The following is a 24,801-nucleotide window of genomic DNA, read 5'->3' on the forward strand; positions in this document are numbered from 1 at the left end:
TCCTGCTGCTGCCTGTAAAGAGTATGCACGTTCTTCTCGTGATCATGTGGGTTTCCGCCCACAATCTAAAGATGTACCAGTAGGCAGGCTACAGTTGGTCATTGAAAATTATCCCATGATTAGGCTAGGATTAAATCAGGGGACTACAGATTCCACACTGTATCTCAACAAATAAATAGTTTCCACTCGCTTAACAATTTATACATTTTCTGCCTCTCCACAGGTTCTTACCCTCTCTGACAGCTCTTTCATTGATCATTTTTTCCCCATTTTACTTACTTTTACAACACAGAAGGAGGCAACTCATGCAGTCAGAAGCAGAGCATTCAAACTCCACACAAATATTATTGGAGGTCAGGATTGAACCAGAGCCTCTGGGGTAGGGAGGCTGCACCATGTCACCCTGCCACACAATTTAACTCTCCACCCTCCAACCACTGATTTTACACCACTGTGACTTTCCTGACGTACGTGACCTGACACTGCATCTCACCGGAAGCGGAAAGCTCTGTATGAGCCATGTTTCTCGAGCATCATAAAACTGTTCAATCAGCTTTTGTTTACAAAGTGAAAGATAATTTCTGTGGACAAATGGAACTGGAATTTTTGTATGAACAGCAACAACAATCTGCTGAGGGAACTCAATGGGTCAAGCAGTGTATGTAGAGGGAAAGGAATTGCCAATATTTTGGGTTGAAACCTGGTCCTGATGCCTTTACATCAACAATTCCTTTCTCTCACAGAAGCTGCTCAACCTGCTGAGCTCCTCCAGTACACTGTCTGTTTCTCCAGACTGTAGTATCTCCAGTGTCTTATGTCTCCGTTATTGTAGGTGCTGTGGACGGAGTAGCCGGCTGGTTGTGTAGTAGGACCAACACCGTTCTTCGAGCCAGCTGGCTCCTTGCATGCTTTCCATCCGTGCTGGGTTGTGCATGGAGCTAGGAACTCGGCTTCGTAAAAAAACAGAAGAATGCTAAGGAAATAGCAAAGTTGCTGCCTGATGTGCTACAAGGCAGGAAGAGGAAAACACATGGATGCAGTTGGTACTTTTTGAGAACTTGGGAACTTCCAGTATTCTGATTATGTTTTTCATGTTCCTCACAAATAAAAGTGCCTTCACTTTTATGAAAGTACAAAAGTAGTTGTGTTAAAAAACTGTACAGTGCCTAACAGGGTATCCTAACATGGGCCAAGAGAAAGAAAGGTAATGTTACCCTCACACTCTGTCATCACCATTGTGAGGCAAACAGAGAAGTAAGCTAAGTTGGTGGTGGACATTAGTCGGGGGCAGGTGTGGCCAACCGAGCTGTTTGATCAGAGGTAGCTTCAGGAGCCAGAAAGATCTCAGTTGGATGCAAAGTCAGTAGAAGATTGAGCTGGGACAATGGTTCAGTTAAGTATGGAGCAGCAGGGTCAAGACAGAAGTGGGAGTGAACATTAAGCCAACTACTTAAAGGAAAATCACGTTGGAAGATGATGAGTGCCTTGACCCACCCAGCAACAGAACAGGCAAGTTTTGACATTCATTAAGTAACCCTGAAACAGAGTACGGAAGCACGGCTGGCATTCTGATAGAACACTAACCTTCTGCTACATCATGGGTTTTGTAGGTAATTGCTTTGCTTAATTGGTATCAATTGTAAGGGGAAATATATCCCTGCCTATGGTATAGGTTACAATGCTCTCTCATGGGAAAACAGGATTATGATATATTATTATTTCTATAACCTCACAAAATCTTATTAACAATATCAGATAACAAAGATGCTTTCTTCCAGTAATAATACAAAAATAGATGTAATAACTATTGGTCAGATAGCATTAGTCTGTTAATCGCATAATTCTTGATTTATGTTATGAATTCATTCTAGTTTCATAAACCTTTACAGCACACATCTTTATCACTTCTGATTTTTCTGATAGAGGGAACTCTTCTGAAATAGCAAGGTAACCTTACGACCATCTTGATATGCACCCCACCTCATTGAGAATGTGGAAGAAGCAACTTGTATCACCACAAAAGCAGAGTGTGTGGAAACAGATCACCAGCTGACTCTTCTGTGAGACTGGACTAAGCAGAAATAGGGAGGAAAATAACTTAAAGTAAGAAATAGGCAGACTAATATGTGAATTATAAATGTCTTATTAGTCACAGTGTGATTTTGTAATCCGTCAGTGTAAAATCATCTAATTTGGTGTAAGATGCAGGTTTGACTAAGATAGGTTTTGGACAGGGACAACGTATGTACGCTTTTGTTTTAAGGTAAGCAACAGATTTTTTTTTAAAGATGGCACTGAGTTGCGGTCCATGTCGAAATTGTGCCTCAGATTTATGGTTTTTTTTTAAGTCTGTAAGGGTGGTTTTCAAGGAGAGAGAGGAAAGTTGGAGGTCAGGTCAGCAGTCCAGGCCTCTGCTCTGCCCTTGAAAGCCAAGTGAGCATGGACAGGAGATGAAGGACATCTGCAGCCCAGTGCTCCACTCCATGCTCGAAGGCCACGCAAGCAGGATACGCAAGGTCCAGTCTGTCCAATCTGTTGAGATCAAGCTTGGAGCTCTCCTCGAGTTTGGGTTCCTGTCATCAGGTAGTCCGGGGGCCAATAGTGAAGATCGGAGCCCAAAAGTCAACCGGAAGTCCAGAAGTCAAAACCTATTGACTAAAGCCTGGAGACTGGAGTTTTGTCCTGAGGGTGGAGGACTATCCGTGTGATTGGGAGGGTAGGAGGGAGGAAAGGAGCTTGCTTCACTGTTGTTGCTTGTTGTGTTCTGCTGAACGTTGTGGCCATGCTATTTTGGCTACGGAATGTGCGCTGACTCCAGCACATCCCTAGGCTGTGTTGGGTGTTAACGCTAATGACACGTTTCACTGTGTGTTTCAGTGTTGATCTAATAAATAAAGCTGAAATCAGGAAGATATGATGGACTGCTTTACCTGTGGCTTACTCTCTTCTTCATCCTTGTAGTAGTAGAGCTGCTCTCCCCTCAGCACAAACCACCGTGGCTGCCAGTTTTTCATGATGCTTCGCTGCTTCTTCAACCATCCCGATTTCAAGACTCGTTCCTGGAGACAGGGGGAGGATGGTCTGCTGGAGGGTCGTGCTGACTCGCCCATCACCATGCTTTTCGACCGGGCTGGCAACAACAAGACACTTCAGGATTAGGAAACCAAACCAATGTAAACAATGGACTGTATCTATCAGTGCAGATGGATATCCATACCACAGCAGTTCACCAAAAAAAAAACATAATATATATACTTGTTTGAATAACTTTAGGGTCCAATTAACTTTCCTCACTTTAATTTATTATTTGCCCAAAACCAAAGTTATTAATTTAAGTCTACAAAAATCCTCAAATAAGGATATCAATTGAATTTTGCAAGGTTCTAATAGCATTACAATATTACATAGAAAGTTAAAACATCTGAGACAATGTTTCTCAAATATATTTTCATATCTTCTTGCCCATAGAAGTGAGGCCACTGGGCCCATTGAGTCTTTACTAGCTCTCAAAGCAATTCCATCATTCCAATTTCCACACTTATCTGTCTACCACCTATTGTCTCTCACATTCCCATTGAGCTCCCCCAAATCCCTTATCAGCTACACCAAGGGGAGTTCACTATTTATAGTAGTCTGAGGCTTCTTTTTTTGGAATGCATTGAAGAATATTTCAGAACCTCGTGCACCCCCAATATCAGTTTGCTGAATAAATTAATTTATTTATTGGATAAAGGTCAAAAGGACATCACTGATAGACTGAGGTTAGTCTTGCCATTGCAATAAGTTGCTGATGAGGTCATCTGCTCGATAAGGAGGAAGAAATTTGCATCAAAGTTGTGAAATGAGAGAGAGGGCACATTGTTTGTGATCAGACAAGTTACCAGATGAAAAGCTGTGGGACACACCCGGCAGGTTCAAATGTTGGTGGAGAGAGAACAAACTGAATGAAGAAATGAATGAATGAATGGCCAATGGCAGAACTGATACAAAAGGAAGAACTCAGAAGATCTCAGGTGACTGTGGAAATGCTAAGAGAGGAAAACATTACTGCTTATGGTGACATATGCCCTTAATGGCTTTTTCCATTTATTTGTTTTTCAGATGTTAGGAGTTGTTGATAAGTCGTCAAGTCACTTTTTATTGTCATTTTGACCATAGCTGCTGGTACAGTACACAGTAAAAATGAGACAATGTTTTTCAGGACCATGGTGCTACATGAAACAATACAAAAACTACACCAAACTATGTAAAACAACACAAAAACTACACTAGACTACAGACCTACCCAGGACTGCATAAAGTGCACAAAACAGTGCAGGCATTACAATAAATAATAAACAGGACAATAGGCACAGTAGAGGGCAGTAAGTTAGTGTCAGTCCAGGCTCTGGGTATTGAGGAGTCTGATGGCTTGGGGGAAGAAACTGTTACACAGTCTGGTTGTGAGAGCCTGAATGCTTTGGCACCTTTTCCCAGATGGCAGGAGGGAGAAGAATCTGTATAAGGCCAGCATTATATTCTATCTCTCTTGAGAAGGTGGTTGTGAGTTATTTTAAGTTGGTGTCTTTGTAGACAATTCCAAGGTCAATCATATGGTGTGCACCTGCAGACACATATTGAAAAGAACGGGCAAAGATGGCAGATTTCCTTTCTGTACAGTATTACAACAAAATAATATTAGAATCAGAATCACAATCACGTTTATTATCACTGACACCATGTCATGAAATCTGTTGTGTTGTGGCACAGTACAGTGTAATACATAAAAAGTACTTCAAGTTACAACAAGTATATAAAAGTATATAGAGCAAAATAGTGAGGTAGTGTTCATAGATTTATTGGAAATCTGATGCAGAGAGAAGGAAACTGTTCCTAAAATGCTGAGTGTGCATTTTCAGGCTCTTGTACCTCCTCCCTTATGGTAGTAATGAGAAAAGGACGTTCTGGATGGTGAGAGTCCAAAATGATGGATGAAGAAATATTCCTTTCCTATCCATCCCTCCCAGCATCTCTTCTGCAATTTAAAGCCACCTTTTTTCAGTCTCTCTTTCCTGGTTCTGGTAGTGGTTCACCTGAATTGTTACCTCTGCTATTCTTTCCATAGTTGCTGCCTGACTAGCCGGGTACCCATTTTTCTAACACGTATGTATTCTCTCCAACAAGGTGTCCTTGGATGATAATGCAGATAAATCTTGACTGCTCCTTCCCCTAGTTACCCCAAGTGTTGTAATCAACTGCTCTATCAGTGAGCAACACACACAAAATGCTGGAGAAACTCAGCAGGTCAACATAATCTATGAAAGGGAATAAATAGTGCATGTTTCAGGCTGAATCCCTTCAATGGAATGAGTGTTAATAAAGGATCTCAGCCTAAAACATCCTCCGTTTATTCCCCTTCATAGAAGCATATCCTGGAGGAACTCAACAGGATCTGATCTACTGAGTTCCTCCAGTGTTTTGTGTGTGCTGTTCAAGATTTCCAGCATCCATAGAATCTCTTGTGTTCTATAGTGGGGCTTGCCTCAGAGGTTAGAACACAAGCCAACCTCCCACACATCTACTTTTTAAACCAACATTGCCTAAAATTTGATCAACATGACCACTGCAGCATGTTATGACATCTGTGCTAAACTTTTACAGCACATCATGAACCGAAAGGAGCTGCTGAAGAAGCTGTTCATACAGACACAGAAAGTTTGAGTTCAACTATGTACCTCCTGTGAGCCCCAGTGATCCAGCAGTCAAAGAGAACTACAAGTCATGTCACCACCAGGTCTGACCTTGTCCCAGCAATGTTCAATACTAGAATCTTCACTGTAGTAAAATTCATTCATCAGAATTTCTCCCGTATCAAAAATAATTTATTATAACATTAATCAATCTCAAAACTGAATGACATCACTAAGTTGACATGTTTATGGACTTTGAACTACCTTTATCCTGCATGTGTGTTCTATCCAAACTGGGAGATGTCAATCATTATTTTTAAAGTGCATGTATTTATATAACACAAAATGTTCTAGTAATTTTTGGCAACTTGCAAGAAGCCACAGGCAGGTTTGAAGTGATCACTGGAATGAGTTATGTTCAAATGCTCAAGCTAAAGTTTATTGTTGTCACTGGCATACATACATAGGGTATAAATGCCTTTTGGAGCAGCAGCAGCGCAGTACACTTCAAGAAGAAGACAAACATAAAGTAACATTAATTTGAATTAATATAAATTAGACCATAATATATTGGAGAAGAATTAGGCCACTCAGACCACTAAGTCTGTTCCACCATCCAATCATGGCTGATTGTTGTTCAACTTCATTCTTTCACCTTCTCCTCGCAACCATTGACCTCTGTAGCAATGAAGAACCTTTCAATTTCTACCCAATGACTTGGCCTCTGCAGCCCTCTGTGGCAACAAATTTCACAGATTCATCTCATTCTGGCTGAGGAAATTCTTCTGTGTAACTTATGCATGTGCAAACAACAAAATAAACATAATGACACTAGTGTAAGATTGAGAGAAAGAGAAGACAAAAATAATCTGGGTTAACCTATGGGCTTTTGAGGTTAGTTCAAGAACCTGATGGCAGTGGAGAACAAGTTGTTGCTGAAGATTGAGTGTGAGTCCAGTTTTTGTGCCTTTTGCTTAATGACGACATTGAGATGAAGACAATTAATTGATGGCTGGGGTCTCCAATGATAGATGCCACCTCCCTGAGACACTGTCATTGTAAATTATCTAGAGTCACAGACAATAGCTAAGATTTCAAAAGACATTGGTCAGATCGCACTTGGAGTATTGTGAGCAATTTGGAGCCTCTTATCAAAGAAAGAATGTGCTGGAATTGGAAAGGGTCCAGAGGAGATTCATGAGAATGATTTGGGAATAAAAGGATTAATGTATGAGGTGCATTTGATGGCTCAGGGCATGTACTTGCTGAAGATTAGAAGAATCGTGGGGGTGGGGGGGGTACCAATTGAATATTGAAAGGCCTAGATAGAATGGACATGGAATGGATGTTTTCTATAGTGTATTATATTCTATTATATAGATATCACTTCAGAACAGAGATAAGGAGGAATTTCTTTAGCCAGGGAGTGGTGAATCTGTGGAATTCGTTGCCACAGTCAGTTGTGGAGGCCAAATTTTTAGGTGTACGTAAAGCAGAGGTTGATAAGTTCGATTAAGTAAGGGCATCAAAAGTTACGGGGATAATGCAGGAGAATGAGGTTGAGAGGTATAATAAAGTGGAGCAGACTTCATGGATTGATGGCCTAATATTTCACCTATGTTTTAGGTTCTTATGGTCCACCTGTACATACAATCAACAGTTAGAGGGAATCATAGATGAAAGTGATCACCTATGCAGATGTGATGGACACCTTTCAATGACCTCTGGAGTGAGTTGCATTCAAAATCAGAGTTAGTGGTTGAAGTTCACTTGCAGTAAAGAATGGTCAGTCATGTACAGAATACATAATTAAGAGTACAGGTGTCACATTAGTGTAGAAAACCCTGTAGTATTTTGTATCACGTAGCTTCTTGTAAAATATTATTTTTTCAAAAATTCTTATGTTTACTTCTTTGGTGTTTATCATCTTAGTGAATCTTTTGAAAGTATTCTGAGTTGTTTTGCAATATGAGCCATGAGTTTTGTTGTGCTATAAACCCTTATTTACCTGACTCAGAAACCTGCAGAAGACAGGTCGAAGAGAAAAATACATATTGAAGACTATCACGTTGGGATGCTTCCAAACAACATGAAATAATGCCGTCACCTTAGTTACTCTGTTACTACTTAGATGTAGGCAAAAATTATAGCATATTAATTGCAAAATACTCTGGATTTGAAGGAAATTTAATTGTTTTTCCTATATATATTTGCCTCCTGCACAGTCAGAAGGGTACAGCAGTTGCTAAGGGGCAGAAATTCATCGTTCTTTACCTACATGACTAATGACTGGGTTCTGAAATTTATTCGATTGAAGTTAATGAGAGTCTATGTGCAACACCTACTGGGTTGCATGTTCCCCGAGCATGAAATTCTGCTCCGAGAAATCAAAAACAAAAACAATTTTATAAACCTTTTTTCCCTGATGCCTTCAAAAAGAATAAAAAATAAAGTTCTGTTTCATATCCCTATCGTCTTTCTCCTGCAATGCTAACAGTAACATCTGGAGATTAAAGCTTTTCTTCTGGAGACTTAAGTCTAGGAGGGCCCTGGAGTGTTGATAATTCTACCCCATGCAAGTACAGCTCTAAGCTACAAGAGTAACATGATCAAATTAACTCCATGACACAATTAATTTTCTGTTAGGAGATCTTATCTCTAACTCGTAGAGTCCTTCAAATAAACTCCCATCCAATCTTCCCAATGGGGGGAGAAATCTGATTTTGGTTGCTGGCCTCAAGAAGGCAACATCATTCATCATTGATCCCTACTATCCAGGTCATGCCAACTTCTTACAGCTACCATCACCATCAAAAATCTGAATATCCACAGCACCAAGTTCAAACCAAATCTACAAAACTTCTAATGACTTTCTCGGCAAAGCAACCCTTTGACCACTCTGCACTGCAATGGACATTTTGCTTAGTTCTAATTGCATTCTCTATTGTGTAATTCTGTTTCAGTTATGAATTTTTTTGTGAACATTGTGTATCTGATGCGATGCCGCTACAAGTAAGCTTTTTCATTGCATCTGTGCATACATATACTTTAAGTGTGACAAATAACTTTTCTTTGACTTAAGTATACATGGCTGGTATCAGACATTGGTTGCATATGCTAAGATGCATTAAACCACGAGAGCTAACTTTGTCAGAGCAGCATAGCCAGCAGCTGAGACTTCTGCCTTCACTTAGGGCTAATGACTAATGCTTCCTCATTATCTCCAACTCCATAGGCTGAAGCCTCAGTTACTGGTTGGTAGCGGCAGAATCCTAGAGAAAGAAAGAAAGGCATGTTCTGCATTCTCTCTCCTGGCTGTTGGTCTGGTGCTCTGAGGAGCTACAAGTTTGTGGCTGGAATCAGACTCAACCAGCTTTTCCACCACTGTAAAGGGACCCTCTTGGTGAGGGGAGCAGTCACCTTCAAGTGAAGAGAAAAGAGAGCAACGCAGAGACTATTCTCAATAATTGAATATATTAAAAGATAGTAAGAGGGCAATATCGAGGTGGGACCAGTAAAGTCACTGCTCCAAGTTCCAGTGCACCAACATCTCAGATGTTCTTTTCTGGGCCCAGCACCTTGATACAATCACGATGAAGGCATGCCAGAGGCTACGCTTCATTTGGAGCTTGTGGAGATTTGGATGTAACCAAAGACTCCAGGAAGTTTTAACAGATGCACCATGGAGAGCATTCCAAGCAATTGCATCACTGCCTGGTTTGGAGGCTCTAACACGCAAGATTGAAAGAGGTCATAGACTCAGTCAGCTCCATTATGGACACAAGCTTCCACACCTTTGAGGACATCTTTAAAAGGTAGGATCCATCATGAAGGATCCTCGCCATTCAGGACACGTTTTCACCATCAGGAAGGAGGTACTGCCTGAAGCCCCACATTCTATATTCTTCAGATTCTTCCTCTGTGCCATCAGATTTCTCAATGGTCCGTGTACACATGAGCACTAACTCACTATTCCTTTTTTTCACTGTTCATTTTATTTTTCATTGTAACTTTTAGTAATTTATCTCATTGCTGCCACAAGTTAACAAATTTTATGACATGGGCCAGTAATTAAAAAAAAACTGATTCTGATTCAGCATCCTGGGTTCAATCCTAATTTCTGATGCTGTCTGTGTGGAGTTTGCACATTCTCCCTGCATGAATTCTCTGGTTGCTTTCCATATTCCAAAGTTATGCAGGCTAATAGGTGAACTGGATATTATCAGTCACCCTGGTGACTTGGTAAATGGCAGAATCTGGGAGGAGTGGTTGGAAATGTTGGGAGAATTAGTTGGGGAAAGGGATTGCTCTGTGAGCTAGCATAGACTAGATGGGCTGAAGCAGCCTCCTTCCTTGTCCAAAAGAATCAGGACAGACAAGAAAGCCGAAGGATAAATGGAATAAATGAAAACACAGAATTATTGCCAGTGAATTTATGATATTTTCCACACCTCAAAGTCATAAAGTACCCTGCAGCTGATAAACCATAGCTGCCAATTTATATCCAGCAAAGTCCGACAAATATCACTTCTGTTCGACAAAGCATATATGGTTGTTCAGCTTGGGCTGTAGACAGCAACTGAAACCAATGAGAAAAGCTTTCAGAATAGAGGGAAATGACACCTGAAAACATGATACATCTCTATCCTTTGGTCATGTAAGAATTACAAATAAGAATAAACAACCAGAAGGTTATTCAGCTTGGGACTTGGGTTCCAGTCCTGTATACAATGCATTTATTAGGGTACAAAATTAACGATGCTTCATAAGCTACCTTGTCATAATCTTGGAATCTTTATTTCTTCAAAGATACCCAGCTTAATTTGATTTCCACAGCATGACCCTTCTCATCAGCAATCTGCCTCACTAACGAGGGGCTCCCAACCATTTTTATGCCATAGAGCCTTACCATTAACTGAGGGGTCTGTGGAACACTAACTGTGTGTGGATATGGACAGATTTCCCCAATGCCCATCTCCATCCACATCCCCAATGCCCATCTCCATCCACAGCCCCAACATCCCCAATGCCCATCTCCATCCACATCCCCAATGCCCATCTCCATCCACATCCCCAACATCCCCAATGCCGTCTACAACTTGTAGACCAGGCCCCCACCATCGCACTGTCAATCACTTAATGATTGTGGGCCATTCAGTACTGCTGTTGTAACAGGCCTTTGTAACAGTCCCTCTGACATTCTGCTGGGAGTATTGCTGTCTTTCTATAACACCAGAATAACTAGGACCAGGCTGAGCTAATGGATCATTGTGAAGCATCAGATGAGGGGCAGAGGAGCCTGAAGACCCACACTCAGGTGTTGCCAGCCTTTTTTATGCAATGGGCCAATACTATTCAGCAAGGGCTCCATGGACTCCAGGTTGGGAATCACTGCCCACACTCAATGATTCAGAAACAGCTCCTTCCCCTCTGCCATCAAATTTTAGAACACTCCTTGAAACCACAAATGCTACCCCATTATTCCTTTTCTATTACTTATTAATTTTGGTAATTTATAGCAATTTTATATCTTTGCACTGTATTGCTGCTACAAAACAACAAACTTCATGTTATATCACAGTGATAAGTCTGATCTGATACAGATTCTAGGAATGCTCAAGCTGTAAAGCCCTACGTACCCACAGGGCAGAGGCACACACCCAAGGGGACAGAACCCTCATACATTTAAAGGTTGAAGTAAATTTGTTATCAAATTACATACATATATGTCACCATTTACAACCCCAAGATTCATTTTCTTGCAGGCATACGGAGTAAATCTAAGAAAACTATAGAATCAATAAAAGACCAGATGCAACAGAAAGGACAAACAACCAATGTGCAAAAGACACCAAAATAAAAACAAACAAATATTAAGAGCATGGGATGAAGGGACATTGAAAGTGAGCCCATAAGTCATGGGAACAGTTCAGTGATGGGATGGGTGAAGTTATCCCCACTGATTCAAGAGCGTGATGATTGAGGGGTAATAATTGTTCCTGAATCTGGTGGTGAGACTTTCTGATGGCAGCATAAAGAGAAGAGCATGGTGCTAGAGGTCCTTGATGATGGATGATACTTTCCTGCAAGTGTGCTCCATGTAGATGTGTTCAGTGGTGGGGAGGGCTTTACTCATGCTGGACTGAGCCATATCCACCACTTTCTGCTCTCTCTAGGGGAGCAGAACCCCCAACCTCACACTCCATGGGAGTACAGGACTTACAGACTCACTGATACCTCCTGGGGTTTGGGAACTACACACAATTAATCTTCCAGTGTTAGTTCTACATGTATTGACCCACACTGAAGTACAGTTCCACTAACCCTCTCTGGGGATGAGCTCCACATGCAACTCCCTCTGAGTGGGAGGCCCCAGAGACATTAACTCCCCCGGGTGAGTGGTGCTATCCCTTGGGGGATGCGAGTCACACTCAATTAATCTTCCTGTGATCGTTCCACGCATATTGTCTCTCAATGAATTACAGTTATACACAAGCAGGTTTTCTCTGAGGATGAGATGTACACAACAACTCTGGGGGTGGGGGGAGAGGGAGAGGGAGAGGGGGAGGGGGAGGGGAGAGGGGGAGGGGGAGGGAATGAGTGATCTCTCTCTTTCTCTCCCTCTCTCAGGAATGTGTCCCACATGGACCTGACTCTCACTGAGTACAGTACCACAGACACCAGCTCTCCCTGAAGTACAAGGCCAAAACACATCGACTTTCATTGGGTGTACAGTTCCCCAGACACCAGATGACCTTCATATACTGTACAGTTAAACAGATAATGTCTCTATGGGTTATGGGTCCAGTTACCAATTCTCATGATTTCCTCACTGACCTTATAGAATCCATTTTCCATTTACCATAACTCTACTTGATCATTTAATCTATTAATTTTTTGCAAGTCTAACAAAATTAATAATACTAAAGAATCTAACAGCATACCTATATACATACAGCAGTTGGATACAGATATTGCAATCAAATAAAACATCTCTGTGATAACACACATGGGACTGAAACCACCAAAACACAGCTTGTTATGTGGAGGTTATACAGTAATAATCTTTTAAAAATGTCTAAATGATGTCCGTAGCAATGATGCAAACACTCACCTTTCAACAGCTGCTGAAGCTGTTGTGCTGACATTACCGAGCTGTCTGTATCACTGTCAAACTGAAATTTAGATGTTTCATGTTATGTCTTTTGTTTCTGCTGCGGAAAAGAGGAACTTACCCGAGCAGCTTTGGGTGGAGAATCAAGCATTTAGTAGGAAGCACGAAATAGAAATGGGTTAAGCACCCAGACTAAGAGAACAAAAATATTTATAATATTCTCATGAGTTTAATTGGTATCAGTTCTGCTACATTCATCAGGCAGGGAAGAATTAATATGCCCTGTCCAAAGGCATTTACAGTGAAGGCTGAATTACTATCGAAGTCATTTCAGGACAATATTATTAGACCGCATTTTTGGTTAATTGAGATGCACTTAGTTGTAGAAATTTGTAATTGTAAGTTACAGCAGAGGTTTAATTCTAGATAATTCAGCTAATGTACTTCTTGACTCAAATCAGGGACGCACAGGATATAGAGATCACATGTGACATCATCTCATCTCGTCCTGTGGCCTGGTGTAACAAAACTAGTATCTGAATGGCATTTCAGGGTATCTCAACTTTCTTTGCAGTGAAGAAAACCTTTTGTAATTACGATCACTGGAGTAACACAAGGAATGCTGCAGCCTGTTTTCACTGGGTCAGTAATGAATGGGACACTAACTGTCTCTTCTGCAACCTCGGAGGTGTGCAAGGACACCACGCTGATAGCAAATAGATTTCTCCCATGAGGACACTGTCCATCTGGGCTGGTGAGTTGGGAATGAATAGGAAAAAAAAACAAACCCTGTAATTAAAAAGGATAAACTTAACACAAACAGTAAGGATTATTAACTGTTTTCTCTCCACAGACGCCGCTTGATCTGCTGAGTGATGGCTCAGCTCTCAAGGGATGAAGTACTGTGGAATGAGTACAGGGAGTTGGGTGAGAAATTAAAATGCAGCACGTCAAGGATAGTGGTCCCTGGATTACTCCTGGTGCTACGTGCCATTGAGTCCAGGAATAGAAAGAAAGGCCAAGTATGGCCAGGGATTTGGGGGCTGAAGAAGGCGAGTGGCTGTCATGAGCCTCTGACCAACTGTTCGTGCACAGCACCCTCAGCGTAATCTGAAGCGTCAGTATTAATGGCTATGGGTGCATTGGCCATCCTTATGTTGGGGGCCTTGCTGATTGGGCTTATGGTGCACTAAAAGGAAGAGGAATGATGCACCTCTGACTGGCTGAGTGTAGACCATCAGCCATCTTCGCAAGCTCCCTACAGTCCTTCACAGGTGTATCAGCGAGGGTTATGTGAACTTGATTAGGCATTTGCTGCATGAAGAGTTCTTTAAAAATAAAACAAGGATAGTGATTTCTCAGGAGAGACAGCATGTGGTCCTTCAGCTCCAAAGGCCTAGCATCACCAAGGCCGGGCAAGGAGAGCAGGGGTGTTTGGCACGCTCAGACTCCGATTGTCCAAAGTAAAAAGGTGAGTTTTCAGCGACTGGCATTTATGGTGTACAGGCAGTTGTTCTAGTAGACTCACTACTTTTTTGGCCATGGAGTTACTGAACGACTCTACTACATTGAAATATTCGGCAGAGATTTCTTACAGTGCGTATTGGACCCCAGCTTGTACACATCAAGCAAAGGCATTTTGCTCTCAAAACTCCTGCAATTTCAAAGCAACTGCATTGGCTGACATGTTCGACAATTCTGGAATCGTCCTAGAGCATCGGTAATGTAGGTTTTCACAAATAAAAGCAGCGAAGGAGTTTTATGCTTTAAAAAAATACCATAATGACTAATTTATTGTACTCCAACACTGAACGCAAAGCATGGTAAAAGTACTTTTTGTAATTACATCATCACATTGCTCTTTAAAGCGAACCCTAACTCATCGTTGGTGGCTATGAATTATACACATTTCCACCAATGACATCACCCCACACAATCATTTTGTTTCTGTTTTATATTTGACATTAGTATTTGTGAACAATTTGCTGAAATACAGTTGGCCACGGCCATTTCACCATCAAATTACCAGGAGGCCAATTCCGTCCACTGGTGTGTGCCAAGAATGTAGCAACTCATTTGAAACATCCTGGATTTGACAGTGCAGCACTCCTGCTGTGCTGCACTGGAGTGCCGAGCTAAATGTTATGTTTATGTCTAGGGCTGATCTTCAACCCACTGAAGAAGAGACGGTGCATTCTGCTCAATGTTTCTAAAGCTACTGGCATGAACAGTAGACAAGCACAAAACTCAAAAATTATGCATTTTCTTTTACATCACACTGATAAATCTACACTAATTTCACATTCCTTGAATTATAGAACAGCAATGAGGCCCATTGCCTGTATACCAGCTTCTTAAAGGAATAATTTTCCTCATGTTGCTGCATAATAGTTATCTTATGAACAGCCCAGATGGCTGAACTAATGGGGCAGAGGCACGAGTTCAAATCCTAACACAGCAACTGGGGAGCACAAAGTTTATTCAAAGTTATTCAGTAAATAAAATGTAGATTTAAAGATTCATGTGAAGGTGACCAAGATGTTGCTGAGAATATTGGCTCCCTAAGGCTTTTTCAAAGCAGGAAATGTGCCAACCTTAGCTGACAGCTGGAACATGATTCCAATTCCACAACAGTATGCTTGACCGAATTGCTCTCTGCAATTGGTTTGCAATCAAATCACTTCCAAGTCACTGTGCCCACCGTGCAAGTAAGATCCAATTAGCTGCACTCCATTATAAGTTTGCATGGCATAAAACACTTGTTCTTTAAATATTTTTCCACTTGCCTTTTGAAAATTAATCTTAAATCTGTTACTACCACTTCAGTGTTTTGCAGATCATGACAGCAATGCACAAATCTTTTCTCCCTATCACCCAGCAGCTTGGTTTACACAGCTCTGATTTTGCACTTGCCAGTGACTCCATTAGACTGGTGAAGAACTGGGGAGGGTGCAAAGGATTAACTTCACTCCACGCAGTTAACAACCTGCCCTAAACCAGCAAGTGTGTTTATTCACTGCCAGAATAGCTGGCAATCATGCCCTAGTGTGAAGGATCCTTGCAGGAGAAGATTATGAGCACAAATACAGCACACCAACAGCCCCCTTGGCCCACAGTATTGTCATGAACTAATTAAACTCAGTCAATGTTTTGGGCCGAAACCCTTGAAGGGTCTCAGCCCGAAATGTTGTTTGTTTATTTTTTTTTCACAGATGCTGCCTGGTCTGCTGAGTTCCTCCAACATTTTGTATGTGCTGCTTTGGATTTCCAGCATCTACAGAATTCCTCGTGTTTGTAATAAACTTATGACACCTAAACCATTCTGCCTGTGCATGGTTCATACACCTCCATTCTCTGCACACGTATGGTATAAGCTGATCCAGCAACCTCTATTGCATCCCTGCCAGTGCATTCCCGGTACTCACCGCACTCCGAGAAAAATAAATTGAGATGGCATTGGGAAGCCTGGAGTATTCACAAATTGAAACTTCCTGTAAACTTCCTGATTCAGCAGCCTCTCAGGGGCCAACCAAAAGATATCTTTTTTTATGATCGCAGGACAACGCTGGACATTAAGAACTTCACATACTGCAGATCTACCCCAGAAGCGAGCTGCTCATTGGCCAAGGAGCTGGAGAAGCTGGACGTGGTTCAGATCACGTTACTGCTGGTGCGCCTCAGGGCTGTGTGCTGAGCCCTCTTCCGTTCCCCCTTTTCACCTGTGACTGCGTTCCTGTACGTGGTTCTAACTCCATAATCAAGTTCACAGATGACACCACGGTGGTTGGCCTGATCTGAGGGGATGACGAGACGGCCAACAGGGACGAGGTCCAGCACCTGGCCGCGTGGTGTGCCGACAACAACCTGGCCCTTAACACCCAGAAGACCAAGGAGATCATTGGGGACTTCAGGCATACTAGGAGCCACACTCACACCCCCATCTATATCAATGGAGCTGTAGTAGAGCATGTATCAAGCTTCAAATTCCTTGGTGTCTTTATTGCCTTTATTTCCTGCGGAACATCAAGAAAGCTCACCTCTGTCCCAGGATACTGATGGACTTTTACCACTGTACCAATGAGAGAATACTCACCAACTGCATCTCAGTATGGTATGGCAATTGTCCCGTATCGGACTGCAAAGCACTCCAGCGGGTGGTGAAAACAGCCCAGCGGATTATCGGCACCCAATTGCCCACCATTGAGAACATCTACTATAAACACTGCCAGGGCAGGGCGAAAAACATTATCAAGGATACATCTCACTCTAACCATGGACTTTTTACTCTCCTCCCATCTAGTAGGCGCTTCAAGAGCCTCCTCTCCCACACCAGCAGGCTCAGGAAGAGTGTCTTCCCTGAAGACACTGTGACACTATGACCCTGCTGAACCTCACATCACAGCGTTAAGCAGTATTGCACCCATATTGTACTGTCTCAGTACTTTTATATTTGTGTGCTGCAGCACTTACTTTTTATTTGCAGTTATTTTGTAAATAACACGATTCTTTGCATTTCTGGTTAGGTGCTAAAACTGCATTTCATTGGCTTTGTATCTGTACTCGGCACAATGACAATAAAGTTGAATCTAATCTAATCAGAGTCATTGAGCGAAGATAGTTTAACTGCGAGTGATTGTCTTACGTGTTCCTCTTGCGATCATGAGCCCCTGTTGAACATTGATAAATACTGCAAGTCCACTTTCCTTGTTTATTGGTGAGATGGATGGCAGGGGAGCTGTGTGGCCTCGGTTTAGCAAGGACTAGGGCTCAAGCCATAGGCTTGCCTGTTGCAGCAGTCCAGGAGAGGAGATGCTGGAGGCAACTTAGCATGGGGTCCATGCTAGGTTACTGATCCTTGCTGCCAGTGCTGCCCCCAGTGTTCAGTCAGTGGAATGACAAGCTGGGCTGTTGAGAACTGCTCGTTCTTGCCAATAACACACATGCACCATCAATTTACAAGACATGTTGCTCAGAGAACTGGGCTATACATTTATTGTGTGACTATATGTTTACTTTCTATGTATGGCTGATGATACTGTGATTTGCACCTTGGCCCTGGAGGAATGCCGTCTTGTTAGGCTGTACACATCGATGGTTACATGACAATTAAACTTGAATTTCAGGTGTCTGTATGGGGGATATTTGGAAGCATCTGCTGGGAGAACTGGAATGTTGATCAGGTGCCAGCAATCAAAAGCCAGCACCATAACAGTTTCAGAGTAATTAAAAAGAAAGAAAGTGTGATATGACGAATCATTGATGCAGACAACCTGCTTTTCATTATGAGGAAGGGATAATGTTTGTTTGTGCCAGGGATTAGAAATCAAAGATGAAAGACCTTGTCACAAAAGGATTAGTATCACACCTTGTTTAAAAGGATCAGTTCGCTCCATTTTCCAGTTCCATATAAGAACTACCCAGTTAGTTGCAGTACTCTGTTCTTGACACACAATAGGGACGTTTAAGTGGAATTTGGAGAGTCGTATGAACAGGCGGGGAATAGAGGGATATATACCATATATTTGTACAGTGTATATAGACCTCATAGTTTAGTTTGGATTGGCCTCACAGTTAGTACAGATACTTTGGGCTGAGCAGCCTGTTCCTTTGCTGTGCTGTTAATGAATTACTCGGCTGATTCCAGGACTTTGCAGAGTTAGTTGAATACACTGGGATTGTATTCTCTGAAGAAAGTTGACAGTCAATCTCTTTGGAGCTTAAACAATGCTTGAAGAGCTGGACGGCTAAGGTTCAGGGAGAATGCTTTCCTTGATTTTGCAAGGAAAATGCCTTGTCTGAAAGTAAGGGTAGGCCATTTAGGACAGAGTCGAGGAGAAATTTGTTCACTCAGAAGGAGGTGGACTCTAGAATTCCCTGCTCCTGCTGGCTGTGAGTATTCCATCAAGGTTTTCATTCTAATCTGAGACTGGTCAATCTCTGGGCTTTGAAGGAATCGAAGGATAAGGGGATAGAAAATAACACTGAGGTAGGTCAGCAATGATCCAGCAGGCAGGCCCAACAAGTAACTAAGAGGGTAAATGGCATTTTAGCCTTCCTTGTGAAGAGGTTGAAGTTTAAGAATAGAAAGATTTTGTTACAGTTATACAGAGTGTTGGTGAGGCTCGGCATGGAATAGTTTGCACAGTTTTGGCCCCACTACCTTTAAGAAGGACAAGTTCTACCTGCAGTTATATGGCTATTGCATGGTTCCCTGGTTCGATAAGATGTGTACTTGATCTCTCAGTCTACTTTTTTTATGATCTCATACCTTATTCTACACCTGAACTGCACTTTCTCTAACTTTTATACTTTACTCTGCATTCTGTACTTGTTTTACCTTGCTCTACCTCAATGCCCTGTATAATGATTTAATCTGTATGAACTGAATGCAAGATGAGCTATCTCTGTGCATGTGATGATATTGAACCAAATCCAATTCCACTTTCTGTAGTTTGGAGCATTTCAGTGATGTGCGATAGAACAAAGTCTAAATACATTTTGTCTGTTCCACGCACAGTTTGAGAGTTTCAGCCAGCTTGAATTCTTAGCAGTAGTCAGGTACTTCCAGAATAACAAACTGTCTACAAATAAAACTGAAACCTATAGCCGATAAACACCATACATCAGTCACATTATCTGTATTGAGTCAGCAACACACATTTATTTTGCTGAAAAATTGCTTGAAATTTGCACACTAAGCATTTATTACACTCATCTATTTTCAGCACTGCTACTAAAACTATCTGAGAAAAGAATTGTCACTGGCATAGTATCGACAAAGATATCCAACAGAGACCACCAATTTTCTGCAGCAACACACGCAACGAATCACATTAAATCACATTTACTAATGTATTTATTTGCTTCTCTCTGCTTCAGAGGTTATTGCCTACAGTGGATATGGTTTCACTGATGGTAGTGCATGCTGTATCCAGTATTTGTACAGTGAAAGGGCTAGATAGAGTAGATGTGGAGAAGATGTTTCATATAGTGGGGGACCCGAGGGCCAGTGGGCACATCTTCAGAACAGCAAGCCTTCTCTTTAGAACAGAGAGGAGGTGGAATTTCTCTAACTAGAGGTTGCTGAATCTGTGGAATTAATTGCCACAGACATCTGTGTATTGCCACAGTCACTGGGTATATTTAAAGTGGAGGTTGATAGGTTCTTGATTAGTAAGGGTGTCAAAGGTTAGGGGGGAAAGTAGGAGAGTGGAGTTGAGGGGAATAACAAATGTACCATGATGGAATAGTGGAGCAAGACTCGATGGGCTGAAAGGCTTAATTCTGCTCCCAGGTCTTATGATCTTATTGTCTTATGGCCTGTCACTCCTTGTGTTTCACAATTCAGCCCTGGAAGGTTATTCCAAGTGCAGTGTAGATCAATATATCTTTATGTATCCAGACAGTTTCACACCAATTCTTCAAACAGAAGCATGCATTCATACGGAGTTCTTCAGAATCAGAATCAGGTTTACTATCACCGGCATATGACGTTGAAATTTGGTAACTTAGCAGCAGCAGTTTAATGCAATACATAATCCAGCAGAGAGAGAAAAAATAATGATAAAAAATAAAAAATACAATAATAAACAAACAAGTAAATCAATTATGCATATTGAATAGATTATTAAAAATGTGCAAAAAATGGAAATACTGTGTATTAAAAAGTGAAGTAGAGTCCAAAGTTTCAAAGTCCATTCAGGAATCGGATGGCAATTAAATTAAACATAGTAAATTACTGCTTCATTAAAAGTCTTTTGTAAGCAGCAAATTTCATATAAAATATACCATGTCCTGTTCCTTTGTAGTGGTCAAATCTCTACAAGAAATGCAGAAACATGACCCCTCATCTCTCTAAGATAACCAACCTCCCTATCTCAAGTCAACAGAGTCCTCCATGGTATCTCATTTATTTCTTACCTGCCTGTTCCTAGAACCACTTATCCTGGACCACACTTTGGAAGAGGGTCAAAGAGGTGGGTTTTGAGGACTTTGCTAAAGAAAGAAAGGAAGGTGGCGGGTGTGGTCTGAAGGGAAAGTGGAGTTTAGGGCCTCTGCTGCCAATTTTAATGTAATTATAATGGCAAACTAACTTTGTTTTTCTTTGAGTATATTGAAGAATATTCAACATGAGATTGCAACCTGGATCTTCCAAATGAGCTCTTTGTTATTGAAATGAGTATCTCTGCAGCAAGCTTCTTGATCTCTCCAACACGCTTCAAAAGACTCATACAAATACTCAGCAAATTCCACTTGACAGGGTTCCAAAGAGTGATAATGCACCAAAATACAGTAATGCCTTTTGAAAATCTAAACACATTTGCTTCATTAATGTTTTTCAGTGTGAACCATTTAAATCTTTGTTCCTGCAGCATGTGAAATAAATCATTTTACTTTGCTTTAGTTGCCATTAAACCTTATAAAAACTGTCCCAGTATGCTTGAAATATTTTTTGTTTGGCAAGTCCAATGTTATATAAAAAAACTTTCAAACTGTGAAAATAAGAGGCAATTTTTAAGAAAGCAGTTGTTTCTCTAATGGCACGCTGGTGTCTTTGCCATCTGAGTGTTCCCGTCAGATTTATGCCGTCTGAGAAGGCACCACTCTCTACAAGTACTGCTGCCCAGCGTCTGAGGGTGTACTGCCTTCTTAGTGTTATCCAGACATCATTACCACATCTGTAGTTGTGAACTTCCATTGATTCAGGACACTTACAAGGACAGGTGTGTAAAGTGGGCCCATAGGATCACTGGGAACCTAAGTCACCCCAACCACAATCTATTCTAGCTACTACCATCCAGGAAGTGGTCCCACAGCAGGACTTACAGGCTCCAGGAGAGTTTTTTTCCAGCAGGTCATCAGACTGATGAACACGGATTTGAGTGTACACTATATTACATTGACTGTTCTATTTATTATAAATTGTTATAAATTACTATGATTGTACATGACCCATTTTCACGGAGACTTAACAAAGACTTTTACTCATGTTTGTGAAAGATGTAAGGAATTATAGGCATCCGTTAGTCTCGTGAGACCATGAATTTGCACCTTGGAAGGTTTCCAGGGCACAGACCTGGGCAGGGTTGTATGGGAGACCAGCAGTTGCCCAAGCTGCAAGCCTTCCCCTCTCCACACCACCGATATTGTCCAAGGGAGGGGCACTAGGACCCAAGCAGCTTGGCACCAGTGTCATCGCAGAGCAATGTGTAGTTAAGTGCCTTGCTCAAGGACACAACACGCTGCTGTAGCTGAGGCTCGAACCAGTGAGCTTATCCACTAGGCCATGCGCCAACACTGACGCAAGAAATAAAGCCAATTTAATTTAACATTCACCAGTTTACCTTGCGTCTCTATCCTGTCCTTCCACTAGTGGTATCCATTACCTCTGTGGGTACATTGCCCTCCTATCAATGTTAGCTAGTGCCACTAAGAATGAACTGGCCATCTACCAAAAGCACCCAGTGTATGTGAGGGACACTCCACTGCCGCATCAAGATCAGATTTACTATATATAATAACAAATTTGCTGATTTGCAGCAGCAGCAGCACAGTGCAAAGACATAAAAGTAACCATAATCTACAAAGATAAATAGACAGTGACCAAAAAGGAATAACAAGATAGTGTTCATGGGTTCATGAACCAGATTGATATCTGATGGTGGAGGGGAAGAATCTGTTTCTGAATCATTGAGTGAGGGTTTTCTGGCCCCAGCACCTGCTCCCTGATGGTGGTAACCAGAAGAAAGCACATCCCGAATAGAGAAGGTCCTTAGATGGTAGGCCAGCACACCCCTTGCTTCTGAGAGTGCCCGGCCTTCCTATTTGTGAACTGCAGCTTCTGAGGGTGTACGTTATGCACCTGAAGATTACCGAGTGCCTCTGATGGTGTCAGTTCTCCTGTCAGCATTACCCATGGTGTGCGAGATTCCAAAGCACTTCAATCAATTTACTACAGAGCCTGGGAGTATGCTGCTTTCCTACCAGTGTTACTTTACCCAGTGATTTTCACTGAAGTCTGACCCCGGGGGTAAACTACCATGTGTCTAAACTCTAGCCCTTCTACTCATCAATTTCGAGCCAACCACCAAGAGCTCATTTACACCAATCCCCTAACAATGGCATTTTAAAAAATTCTTCCTACATCCCCCCAACACTTCCTCCAGATCTGGCCACTCTTGTACACACTTGAGACAACTCCCAGCTACCACGTGACCGACCGACCCACACATCTTTGTGACGTGGGACGAAACCCAAGTACCCAAGGCAAACTCACATAGCCCTTGCAAACTCCACACCAACAGTGCCAGAAGTCAAGATTGAACCTGGGTAGCTGGAGGTATGAGGCAGCAGTCTTACAAACTGCTGTCTTACTCTGTAATAATTCTATTGTTGTTCTCTTCCAGGACTGGAAGGTTACAGCAGAGTGCTCACCAAGTCTCTGTCTGAACCTATGATCTATCCACAGAGTTCCCAAACAGTCATAAGAATATCAGAGGTAGAAGATGGAATAGGCCAATGTCTTCTCTGTTGCCAATTATGATCAAAGATCCCAAATCCTTAATGCTTAAACATCTATTTTCTGTCTTGAATGTACTTGGTGACTGCATTACCATAACTATCTTGGGTTGAGAATCCACAGTGAAGAGATTTCTTCTTATCTATGTACGTCCTGATTGGCTAGCCCTTCATTCTAAGTCTGTGACCCCAGTTGCTGGACTCCCCAGGCAAGGACCATCATCCCTATACCTCCTGTGAGAATATTGTACATTTCAATAATGTCAACTTTCATTACTTTAAACACTGGAGTGGGTATGCTACGTCTGCTCATAGAACAAACTTGCTGTTGTCTCTTGTAATTCAAATAATTGAAAATTTTCACGTTTCCCCGAAAGGAAAGTCTCAATGGCAGACATTCCTCTTGAATATTCCATCTTTAGGAAAAGGAATTCATTCATTCTGATTGCATTCACCTTTGCATACTTGCTCCTTGGCTCCAAGGGTAGTCATAGCTGAAGGGTGGTAGTGGGGATGATCTCCCACTGCTAAACAAATGCTCTTCATGACGTGTGTCTCAAACAGCCTCTGACAACCAAGTCCAACTCCTGGTCTTCACGTGTGGCATAGTTCTTATGCCCGGCAAAGCTGTTCTCACTGACAGGAGAAGGGGCAAAGGCGGGCCACTGGTGCCTTAAAACCAATTGCTCCGGGCGGATGGGGCTCGTTAACCACAGATGGTAGCTCATCCAGGAGAGAGGAAAATTTCAAACCTCCACTGCCTTGCAGCTATACCCGCTCACGGGAAAGACTTTGGAGGTAAACCCCGAGGAAAAATCTGGAGTCGGAGTCCCGAAGGCGGCTGACTGCTGCACCCAGCACCGGCACGGCAACTCCTGCGATGCTGCTGGCTTCAAACTGGACCGACTTTCATCGTTCCTTTGGACCGGTCATCAGCGTGGGGGGGGGAGGGGGGTCCCATTGCATAGGCAACAGACAGATCTCCATATCAATTCTGCCCTGGCTTGCACACCCTGGAGAGGCCACTCCCAGTGACTACCAGAGGCGCAGTTCCCATGGTTGACCACGACCGACAGAGGCCACACACACATTTGCTCTTTGAGCACTAGAACCCATACACCTTGGTCTTTTGCCTGACATTCAAGGGCTGCTCTGAATTTGTCACAATTTTCTGTCACTTCTCTAAGTTATCAGACCTTGCTATCTAAAGTAATAATAGCAGCCTTGTATGTGGCTCATCTATTTCCCATATGTCTACTGATGCTCGCTTGTCCTGGACTGATTAAAAGTAGAGTTCCCCTGGTTCCCACCTTGCAGCCAATTAGTCTCCACATTCTTCACAATTTCTACCATCTTCAATGAAATTCCATTGTCAAACTCATCTTCTGCTCCCAGCACCTTTCAGCCTTTTCAGGATACTACTCTCCAATCCCATCAAGCAGTTCCCTTCTAGTGACATTTTCCCACACAGTCACAGGAACTGCAATTCTCGTCCTTCCC

At 42.1% G+C, this 24,801-nt stretch overlaps 1 protein-coding gene across 4 annotated transcripts in view; it reads right to left on the bottom strand.

Annotated features, from left to right (window-relative positions):
* Positions 1 to 24,801, bottom strand: part of LOC132378983 (rho GTPase-activating protein 22-like) — a 472,736-nt gene that overhangs the window by 391,988 nt on the left and 55,947 nt on the right. For all 4 annotated transcript variants that reach the window (XM_059946399.1, XM_059946397.1, XM_059946400.1 and 1 more), the window contains exon 2: positions 2,931 to 3,130. In XM_059946399.1, the coding sequence (XP_059802382.1) occupies positions 2,931 to 3,130 (200 nt within the window). The remainder of the gene's footprint in view (positions 1 to 2,930; positions 3,131 to 24,801) is intronic.

Source organism: Hypanus sabinus, chromosome 21 (assembly GCF_030144855.1).
Source record: "Hypanus sabinus isolate sHypSab1 chromosome 21, sHypSab1.hap1, whole genome shotgun sequence".
NCBI lineage: Eukaryota > Metazoa > Chordata > Chondrichthyes > Myliobatiformes > Dasyatidae > Hypanus > Hypanus sabinus.